The sequence below is a fragment of the Lathyrus oleraceus genome, chromosome 5 (genome assembly GCF_024323335.1).
Source record: "Lathyrus oleraceus cultivar Zhongwan6 chromosome 5, CAAS_Psat_ZW6_1.0, whole genome shotgun sequence".
Classification (NCBI taxonomy): Eukaryota; Viridiplantae; Streptophyta; class Magnoliopsida; order Fabales; family Fabaceae; genus Lathyrus; species Lathyrus oleraceus.
Genome location: NC_066583.1, coordinates 308,528,538 through 308,540,511, shown reverse-complemented (window position 1 = coordinate 308,540,511; position 11,974 = coordinate 308,528,538). Strand labels below are relative to the sequence as shown.

The 11,974-nt window shown below is 32.2% G+C and overlaps 1 protein-coding gene across 1 annotated transcript; it reads left to right on the top strand.

The window, feature by feature from the left end:
- The first annotated feature begins 9,558 nt into the window (after positions 1-9,558).
- LOC127084200 (probable trehalose-phosphate phosphatase C) lies at positions 9,559-11,738 on the top strand. Its single transcript, XM_051024605.1, has 9 exons — positions 9,559-9,869; positions 9,965-10,105; positions 10,256-10,327; positions 10,424-10,516; positions 10,607-10,780; positions 10,874-11,021; positions 11,128-11,198; positions 11,303-11,395; positions 11,507-11,738. Exons 1-9 carry the CDS (start codon positions 9,609-9,611, stop codon positions 11,588-11,590), a joined length of 1,137 nt encoding a protein of 378 aa, XP_050880562.1. The 5' UTR covers positions 9,559-9,608; the 3' UTR covers positions 11,591-11,738.
- The last annotated feature ends 236 nt before the right edge of the window (positions 11,739-11,974 follow it).

The window sequence follows — 11,974 nt, the reverse complement described above, 5'->3', positions numbered from 1 at the left end:
GCTAAGTAACTCACCTCTCTCTATTTCAATTTAATATGTTGTTTCAATCAAAACAAACACTCATTTTTTAAGCTTATCTTTCGTGTGTGTTGCTTTGAAAATTAGGCAAAACGATATCTCTCCGCAAGATTCTGCCTCAATCACGTTACTTTGAACCATTGGGTAAGTTAATCCCAAATTCCACTTCTATAAGAAAGTTAGAATTTCAAATTCTGATTTATTGTATTTTGATTTAGTAATTTTTTAAAGTTATTTGTTTCAGAATCTCTAAACCCTAAGCGTTTACTAAAGTGTGGATGTGCTGCTGTGAGTTGTTTGTTTGTTTGATGTTTGACATAATTTCTTTAAACTTATCTATTATACATGTAAATGTGTTTTCTTGTTTGATGTATGACATGATTTCTTTAAAGTTATCTATTAGAGATGTAAATGTGTTTTCCTTTTTGATGTTTGACATAATTTCTTTAAAGCTCACCATTAACATCATTGAAAGTGTCTTTTACTAGACAATTTGGTCCTCTTTTGTGTTGTGTCAGTTAGTTTGGTCCTTACACATGTTTTAAGTTTATTAGTTTGGTCCATGATATTTCTGTATAACAATAGTATCATAAAGAACATGAGATTTTTAACAAAGAAATTGAAAATTCCAAAATAGTTAGGGCTAAGGATTGAAAATAATAAAATGACCTGAGAAGCGTAGTAAATGAATAAAAATTACATAAGGAAAAACTTACAAGATGGGAAGGATTAAGTTTGCAATTTAAAGATGACCCCACTCGTTCCATTGACACACCCATCTCTATTTTTTTCTGGTCTTGCACTCTCTAATGATGTGGTCTTCTTTTTTAGGGATTCTTCTTATTTAATTTATAGAGGAGTATATTTATTTGCGTCTTAACTTGCCACTGATCCCACGCCGATATATAGATATACCTCATGGTGAGCTTGTTTGCACTTGTAAAATTATGGAAAAATGAGAAAAATGAGTATTTGAAAGTGATTATGCTTAGAGTTGTTTATATCATCTGTTTAATGATATTTATAAACACCATATCAACTATTTATTTATTTGATTACATTTCCTGAAATGGTTAAGTGTTAGCGATATTCTTTGAGTCGACAAAGAAATCTTTGTGTTTAAGAAATTTAAGCTATATATTAGTTGAATCAAAAAATATTTTAATGATACTGTAATAATTTTGATTATAATGACAATCTTTGTGTGAGGGATTCAACATAGCTTCGAGTTAAGAGGGCGAACCAGTATAAATTTTTATTATTCAATATATTTTATTGTCTTGAATTTCATTTGAAACGAACTAGAAAATGTTTTAAGTTTTCAACACAATTCGAAACTTCTCATTTTTGTCGTAGTGTTATTCCCACTTTCACATGTATAATGAATTACTTATTTACTTTTGTTTTTTAAAACTAAAATTAAATATTTAATAGTATTATGCAATTTTATTAAAGTTATAAAAACTAGTATTATTTTAATGTTTTTTGTTTTTTGTTTATTAATGTATATTTAAAAATAATTTAATAAAACACATGTACTTTTTTATCAGAGTAATTTAATAATTTAAATATAATATATATCATTTAATTTTATTATTAAAATATATCAAACACATAAAAAATAAAATAATAATATCAGATTTCTTTTCATGTATGTATCAAGCACATGATATGATTGTATAACTATCATATATTCTCTTTATGGAACTCTTTATCAAATTATATCACTATTATTTACTAAATACTAATTAGCTTTGATCGAAAATAACTCAAAATAAGTAATTTAGTAATTAAATATGAACTACTTTCTTGTTTATAAAAATAATATTCTGATTCATTGAAAAATTTATATTATTTCTCTTTTCTCTTTCCATCTTTTTCTTTATTCAATTTTTTTCCATCTTTTTCTTTATTCAATTTTTTTCTCCCTCCATCAAAAGGGACATAAAGAATATCAGTCTTATTAAAAAAATTACCAATCTAAAATTTAACATTATCCATTTTAGAAATGATTTCCATAAGAAAAAAGAAAAACCAAATCTCTCTTACCCTATTCAACTATCGCGCCATGTTTACAGATTCTCTAGAATATTATATACAGTTTATCTTAATTTAACCATTATAATTAGGTCCCAGTAACCAAGTTCGAATCTTTTCAGATAACAAAACAATTGTGCTCAATTTTTAATAAAACATCAGTAGTACCTCTTTCCTAAACGAGGTTGTCCATTTTTATTTTTATTTTGATTCTAGCAAGGTTGTCTATGTATCTCTAGTTACAAGACAAATCAAATTTAATGGGAATTGCTTATCCCATTCAAAACAAAGGAAAACACCACATTAAAATTTAAAAATGGTCATTTAAATTTTGGAAATACATTTTTGAATGCCATTTTTTTCACATTAAAATACGTCATAAATGAGTCTCATTCGCTTAATATTTTTGTCAAAATTTAATTCAAAAACGCATCTTCAAGTTCATCTAATATGCACCTCATATATTTATAACCGAAAAACACTCATTTTGACATAAATTAATAAGATGATGCATCTTCGTATTAACTACGAATCTGGAGATATATTTTCATATTCACACTTAACAATAATTTTTTACTTTGTTTTTAGAGATACATTGATGAAATTGATGATGCATTATAATTATCCTATCATATTCGATTTTACATAAATTAAACCATACACTTGGAACTATATCAAAATGCCATATATAAATTAATAAATCTATAATACAAAATAAAATACAACTGATAATAGTGTTCACAATATAAATAATATATACCATTGTTTATGATGGACCTAACACCCTTATTTTACGCTACTTCATTTACTGCATTGTCTGTCGTACCTCACTCATGATGACATCTAGAATGTCCCTCGCCTCAGAATCTTCCGGAATGACTTCTCTATTTATAACGTTTGCGCCATATCCACAATACACTGATATCTAAGAAACACATCAATAACATGATCTATCCTAACCTATTCCTCCTTCAGTATCTCCTAATGAGCTGGTCTAAATGGATCTCTTAGAGTATCAGATGTCATATAAGGAGTGATACTCTGAAAATACCACAAGATGTAGCTGTGTGCAACACACAAGTCATTAGGAATTATGGTACTTTGTGACTCGTCTACTACCAGATGATTAAGATAATCATCAAACATGACATATACATCTCTTTGTATCATAGTCGGGGTCTTTGGGAACAAATTGCATGTAGAGAACTGTTGCTCATGCACTCAGGCAGATGTGGAAATATTAGACGTGACCTGCAAGTCAACCATTCAGAGTAGAAGATTATGTCATTCAAGGGACGCATCTAACATTGATATGTATATGCTTGGAAAAATATATCTCCTACTACCAAGCAGTCTAAATAAACTCGAAATGACACAAATGCATTTCATTCTAACATCTAAAATAATACATTGATCATTTAAACTAATTATCAAACACATTGCTAATTTAAGTAACATATCTAAACTACTATTACATGTGATGTTCAATTTCTACAAATGTATTTAGAAATAAAAAAGTATAGAAAAAAAAAGTTAGCTTTAGCTTGATGTTGAATGAACTCTTTACACTACGCCAAATAAGGGAAAAGAGGGCGCTTATTTTGGCCTATAACAGCGCTTTTAAGCGCCCTCTAAAGTGGCGCTGGCATAGGTAAAGACAGCGCTTTGTTTTCCTGGAGAAAGCGCTGTCTAAAGTGGCCCTTTAAGGGCCACATTATAGTGCGCTTTCAGAAAAAAGTGCCCTCTGGAGTGGTCCATAAAGGGACACCTTAGATTTCTGGAGAAAGCGCCCTCTAAAGTTGTCAATGTAAAGTGTTTAGAGGGCGCTTTCTGGAAAAAGCGTCCTCTAAAGTTGTCAATGTAAAGTGTTTAGAGGGCGCTTTCTGGACAAAGCGCCCTCTAAAGTTGTCAATGTAAAATGTTTAGAGGGCGCTTCCTACATAAAGCGTCCTCTAAAGTGTTAAGCGCCCTCTAAAGTTGTCAATGTAAAGTGTTTAGAGGGCGCTTTCTGGATAAAGCGCCCTCTAAAGTTGTCAATGTAAAATGTTTAGAGGGCGCTTCCTACAGAAAGCGCCCTCTAAAGTGTTAGTTGTTTTAAAAAAATTTGTTTGAAAAACAGTGGATATTTAATTGGTAACCTGTTCGCATGCTGCAAAAGTGTAAAATTCATATTGATTTCATCCTTTAATCCAATGTTATACACCATTAATCCATTGATATATACAACATGAATCCATTTATATACAACATTAATCCTCCATATATACAACATAATATATGATTCTTTGATCAACAATATACAACAACATATTCATGAGTTAGTAAAAGTACAACAACAATATACAACATATATACAACAACAGCATACAACAACAACATTCCATACATATATGTACAACAATATACAACCTAGCTATATGATTCTTTGATCAACAATGAATTGACACAATTCATCCTTCATTTCATCCAAATGAGCTCTTGAGTAAGATTTGTATTCCTCAAAGTACTACAATTAAGAGAATAAAACATATTCATGATTTAGTAACAAATTAGATGAAATATCCGATAATATTAAAATAAACCCTAAGTTATTATTCCATACCATTTTTGGGATGTCTATACGATTCAACGTAATGATATCTCTCATAAATCTCAATACAAAAAATCCGCAATCGACCGAATTATTTTGCTGAGGACACTACACAGAAAAACAAACAATATATATATAGTTAATTTCTTACAAACACTATTATAAGCAAAAAAACAAACACTATTATAAGCAAAAAAAAGATACTTAATATATACCTGAACTCTGATCCAGGTAATGTCCTTCCTATTGCGATAATTCTTTTTCGATCTAAATTTTATTATTGCCCTAACAAAATAAAAACGTATATTGAGATCAATCTGACAGACATCATTAAATATACAAATACACACGAATATTTAGGGGAATTTCACTTACGCGTCAACCGTCTTCTTCATACTCGGATATTTACTCCAATCACCCGATAACGAATCGAGATAATACACTATTAGTCTCGAAAGATCCATAGCAACCAACACCCAGTGACCACTGTAAAATAAAACAAAAATTTAGATGAATGAAAATTTTCTACGTAAAAGATATACATAGATTAGAATGAAATTATTAGAAAGAAAATCTAACCCGTTGCCAGAATTAAACGGTAAAAAATACAAACTGGGTGTAGTCTTATCGCCGGCCGCCATGAATCTATCGACTAGATCATTCTTTACGGATGTTGGATTTTTCATTATTAACGTTGCGTTGATACGGGAAGCAGCAATAAAATTGAAACGGTTACACAATTCAGTTCCCCGCAGCAATGTTACATACATATACCTTAAATAGAAACATAATAAACATTAGACTACTCATTGAAATGTGTAAATAAATTGTTCAACTAAGTAAATTATAGATTGATCGGAGTACCATATGTATGTATGAATGACAGCGATGCCCAATTCGTCGTGTTCAAAAAGTTGTTGCATGTCCTCCTTTGCAATTATTTCGAAATGAGCAGCTCCGAAAACACCTTCATCAAAATCTATAGTACGAATGGCCCCTTGCATAATATCAGACTCATTCACCATTTTCTCAAGACGCATCATAATTTGAGATTTTGTCCCGGACGTCGTTGGAGGAATATCGTTACCAGCTTTTTTCAACTTTCGACCGGGAACCTAAAAATTCATATAAATTAAATCATGACTTTTTGTGATGCAACAGAATCGTTGCGTATATAATTCAATAGGTATATATATTTGTACCTCTTTTAGAGATGCAACCGACTCGATGCGTCTTGAAATCCCTTTACCAGCTTTATGCGTGGGTCTTGTAGGAGTCTAACATTACCATGTAATAAGGATTGATTAAATATCATAATTGTAGCTGAATTGAAATGTGAATACTAAAGATTCATAATCATTTAGAACATATATACCTCGGCATCTGGGAAAATTAGATCTGACGGCCATCCAACAAAGGATCCGACTGCTTCTCGCATCAACGTTGTCTCTGAAACAACGTCAGGTAATGGTAGAAGCGCGTCGGTATCTAATACAAGGTCAACCGAAACTTTCATATATCCCACCGGGAGGGGATTATGGTGAAGTAATTCACCCGAAGTGTTGTGCACTTTTCCCTTGCCAACCATGCGATAAGTTGGTGACGATAGATACAGTTGACAAGGTGAAATGCCCTAAACCAATAATAAATGTTATTGTTAACGTGTATATGTGTCAAGTAAAAAAGTGTTATTTTAATTTCATAATAACATATATAATTACCTCGGGAAATTTCGGTTGACAATTGATACTAGCTCGGTCACTAGTATCTTTTGCCTCGGAGGCGCACCTTTCCTCTCTATACCTTGCATTCTCGTTTTGCAGTTGGAGTACTTGTGCCCTTAACTCCGCCAAGGTCTCCATCACCTCTTTGTTGGTAGGATTTTTTGTTTTGGTTTTTTATAAAATGACGACGGAGTCACACCAAAACCCTTACCCCTCACACGACCGGAATACTCAGGAACATTTAGTACTCGACTAAGTACGCTCCTGCAATCCTGGACCTCGGTTGAAGGTACGGTTTGGGATAAAGTCTCCTGAAATATTATTAGAGGAGATTAAAAATGAATTATATGTCTAACAAAATTTTCGATATAATTAAAGAAATAATGTTACATATACTTACACATTCGTCATAAACAGTTTGGACCGCTTCAACGACAGCCCCATCCTTCCCAACCCGAGCAGCCTTCCATAATACGTGCTCCGGAAGAGATGTTGCGTCACTTTTCTCCTCGGCTAGCTACACATTGAATTAGATTATAAGATCATCAATTATAACATATTGTGACAATGTATAAGCTCATAGCATTTGAATATACTCACAATTCTTTGTTGTAACCGTGCATATCCCGTACGCCCTTTTTTGTACGGATACGCGGGTTTTGATGCCCTTTTCCGATTTATGTCGCTTACTTCCTGGATAAAAAAGTTTAAGGCATATTAGAACCAAGTAACTTAACAATTGTATAATACCATAATTAATAGACATTACATGGAATTTTTCGTTTCTTCGTTTGGCGACAAAGTTATTCCATTCATCGGCTGAAATAATCTCGGCATACTTCATTGGCCGTTCTGCTTCAACAAATTTTCCTTCCTCATCCTTGAGAAATTTGTTGGACAAAAAGGATCGAAATCCTCGGAGTCTTTTTCCGGCCAATTGAATACAATATTTTTGCCGGCTTTCATCGATGTGAAAGGATCTCTAAAAAACATACACATGGAGTGTGTTATTATAAAGTAATATTATAACAATATATGGTCAACAAATAGTCAACAAAAAAAACATATAACAATATATGGTAAGTACCTGTATCTCCGACCATATTTTTTCTTTGCCAACCTTCAAGTCCGGACTTCTCCAATTATCACATGTAATCGGAATATGTTGTCGAACAAGGAAACCAATGTAACTTGCCAACATTGAACCGTTAGGCTCAATTAGTTGGTCTTCAGCACTCCAATGTACTTCAAATTTTACACCCTTGTCTCTTGCACGAATGATTGACTTCATAACAGTCAATCCTCGTTTGATTTCTTTTTCAACATTGTTACGTGATCCATTCGCGTCATGGGTATCGTCTTGGTTATCCATTTTATCTGTAATATAGAAATGATTCAATAAGACCCAAGTAAGACAATGATTCAATACGTGAACACATTCATATACCTTCCATTTCTCATGCAAAAGACCTACTGCATGCAAAAGACCAATGCAAACTCACACACACCTACTGCATGCAAAAGACCAATGCAAACTTATGGTGTTTGGAACATGAACAAACTTGCATCCATAATCATCAAACTTTCAAGCACAAGCTCAAACACACTTCAAATGATATCAGTTTTCAATCAGAAATAAAAAACTCAGTTTGCCCTAAAAAACATTAATCAACATAATGCACAAAATGTAAAACTAAGTTTAGAAAATGCCCTAATCAAACACATGAAGAAAGTGAACGGTAAAGATGGAGAAGAGAAATACCTTCAAGATGACGGTAACGATGGAGAAGAAAGTGAACAGTGACGGTGGACGTGAACGTGAACGCAGCAGCAGAAAAAGGCGACGACGACGACGACGGTGAGGGAGGGAGAACGAACGGAGGACGAGAGTAATCGCAGTAGACGGTGGACGCAGTAGAGAGAAAACCCAGTTACGTAAACGAAATAGCTTGTAGAGAGGGAAAATAAAGAGACATGCAGTATATGTTATAATTTTAATGTTTACTAAAGGGGACCTTAGAGGGCGCTTTTGTAAAAAAAGCGCCCTCTAAAGGGGGCCTAAGAGGACGCTTCTGAAAGCGCTCTCTAAGGCTTTCCAAAAGCGCCTTCTAAACTGGAAATGTACATGGACTTAGAGAGCGCTTTTTTAAAAGCGCCCTCTAAGGGTAACCTTAGAGGGCGCTTTCACTAAAGCGCCCTCTATTGTTGTCCCTCCATTTCCTCATTATTTTTTTTTGACTTCACTTTAGAGGGCGCTTTGTTACAAAAGCGCCCTCTAAAGGGGGCCTAAGAGGGCGCTTCTAAAAGCGCTCTCTAAGGCTTTCCAAAAGCGCCTTATAAACTGGAAATGTACATGGACATAGAGAGCGCTTTTTCAAAAGCGCTCTCTAAGGTTATCCTTAGAGGGCGCTTTCAATAAAGCGTCCTCTATTGGTGTCCCTCCATTTCCTCATTATTTTTTCGCTTCACTTTAGAGTGCGCTTTGTTACAAAAGCGCCCTCTAAAGTGCGCTGTCTATTCCAATAGTATGCTCCTTATTTTTTCTCTTCACTTTAGAGTGCGCTTTTGTAATAAAGCGCCCTCTAAGGGGCGCTGTCTATTCCAGTTTTTGGCGTAGTGTTAATCGATTGGATGTTAATAGTAAAAACTTTAAAGTAACTTGAATGAATTTAAGAAATGAAGAAGAAAATAATCTAGTATGTATTTGATTAAAACAATGTTTAAAGATATATCTTTCTAAGTTACACAAAGATATATTTTCGTAATATTTTTTAACATATCCTTAAATAACCATAAAGTCAAAAATGTATTTCCAACTAGTTTTTATTTTTCACTCAGAGGGAAAACAATGACTAAGTGCCTTAAGAAATCCCTAATTTAAAATGCTACTAAATCTTAAGAAATTACATAAAATGAATCCATTATTCATCCACTCATTTTTTACAACACATTAAAAAAATTAGTGGGTCCCACCATTCACATATTTAGTATAACTGCAGAGAAGTACAATAAACATTTGTTTTTTTCGTTTGTTATTGCCGTTGGACCCCACACAAACACACACCTCAACCTCGTTTCTGAGCTAGCCAAGTAACCAAATCTGTTTGTTTTATTTATTTATTTATTTTTTTCTTTCAACTTTTTATTTTCTTTCTATATAAAGCCTTCACTCATCACAAGAAATAGCCATAAACATAAACTTAATATCTCTTCTTCTCTCTACTCTCCATTTTTCTAAGATGACTAAACAGAATAATGTAGTGGTGACACCTGAAGTTAAGTCATGTATTAACACGCTTATCTCCACCGTGGTTTTGCCTAGTGCAGCAACCGCGCCGGAATCTATGGCAGTGATTGGTGGGTTTTTGGGTTTCTCTCATAACAATTTTATTAAGAGATTGGAAGGTAGCAATGTTAATGGCTGGATTGATTCAATGAGAGCTGCTTCTCCAACTCGCGTCAAATCTTCAGAAAATTACCAAGAAAAATGTTCATGGATTGTAAGCATATAATTGATACTAGTAAAATCTAACAAGTTCAATTTTTTATCTTGTCGTTATTTTCATGTGACTATGTTTCTTGTTTGTGTTTACAGCTTTTTCATCCTTCAGCACTAAAAGTGTTTGATCAAATATTGTTTAATTCAAAAGGAAAACAGATTGTGTTTTTTCTCGACTACGATGGAACTCTCTCTCCTATTGTTGCTGATCCAGATAAAGCCTTCATGACTAGAAAGGTTTTCTTTTTTATTCCTATGATCTTTTATATATATATATATATATATATATATATATATATATCCATAGAATAAAGTTTATGCTTGTGATTCTTTTTTATTAATTTGCTTATATATATTTTTATTTTATTTTCAAATTTATCAAAATAGATGAGAGGAACGCTTAAGGATGTAGCAAGAAATTTCCCTACCGCCATAGTGACAGGAAGGTGCAGAGACAAGGTACATTTTCTTCAAAAACAAAAAATAACACAACTAATTTGAAGTAAATATTAAATAAAAAATCCTCATTACAATTTTCTGATTTTTTTTGTTCAGGTATTTAACTTCGTAAAATTGGCGGAGTTGTACTATGCAGCAAGCCATGGTATGGACATCATGGGACCAACAAAAAACCAAACTACTGCAAAAGTGAGATAACTAGTTTGTGTCAATAATTAAGATTGTCTTAAGTTTTCTCTTAAGTTTTATTCTTTCTAACATGTTGATGCTTTGTTTCAGAGTAAAAGTGATAGTAATAACAAAGCAGTGTTGTTTCAACCAGCAAGTCAGTTCCTACCAATGATCGATGAAGTGTATAAAATTTTGTTAGAAAAAACAAAATCTGTCCCGGGAGCTATGGTAGAAAACAACAAATATTGCTTATCCGTGCACTTTCGTTGTGTTGATGAAAAGGTACTTAATTTAATTATAATTGCATAATTAGTACAAGAATTATTATACCAACTAAAAAAACATTAATTTTTTTTACCTATGTTTTTTTTTCAGAGTTGGGCTCCTTTGGCTGAGAAAGTAAGATTAGTACTTAATGAATATCCAAAACTTAGATTAACACAAGGAAGAAAAGTGTTGGAGATTCGTCCCACTATCAAATGGGACAAAGGAAAAGCTCTTGAGTTTTTGTTGGAATCGTTAGGTAAGTGTAGTACTACTAGTTTAGTGAGTACACACTCATGCAAAATTATCATTGCTTTGACTAAAAATTATATTATGATGTGTACTAATTAATTATTGTTACATAGGATATGAGAATTCTAATGATGTTTTCCCAATCTACATCGGTGATGATCGAACTGATGAGGATGCTTTTAAGGTAAAAAAAAAAAAATGTTATCACCTTTATTTTTAATTTATATTTTTCACTATTAATTTAAATAAACAATATTATTAATTATGGTTATATAAAAAAATTATTAGGTTTTGAGTAGAAGAGGTCAAGGGGTTGGGATTCTTGTTTCTAGTGTTCCAAAAGAAACAGACGCTTCCTACACACTGCAAGATCCATCAGAGGTAATATATAAATTATTTTTGTAATTTAGAATGTATATTAATTATTAAATAAATTGTGAATGTGAGAAATGTATAAAAGGTAGTAACTTGTTTTGCAAATGAATAATACAGGTTGAGAATTTTTTGCGGCGATTGGTGGAATGGAAAAGATTGAGTAGTGTGAACCCCACAAGTGCATATAGAGTTGTAGATTAAATTGTAGATGATGATGATTTGAAGGAATTGACACCACTTAAGCTCAAATGTGCTTAAAGTTGTGGATCTAATTGTATCACTTTCTTTTTGAAATGGAAAATGCCATTATTTTATCCTTTCAACTGAATATAAGACAGGGGAATGATTATATTTGGTGTTCTAAAGTACTAGTACTATTAGAAATGCATGCTAACTAATTTAACCATTTGTTTTATATACTTATGAAATAAAGTGTGGCAAATGAATAATTTTATGTAATTATTTTCTTTTTTATAAAAAAATAAATTCAACAATATTCTTAATTAATTATTATTTAAGAAGTTTTAGTTATTTCATTTCATTCCATGTAATAAACTTTTATTTGATAGAACCTATTGTTTTAAT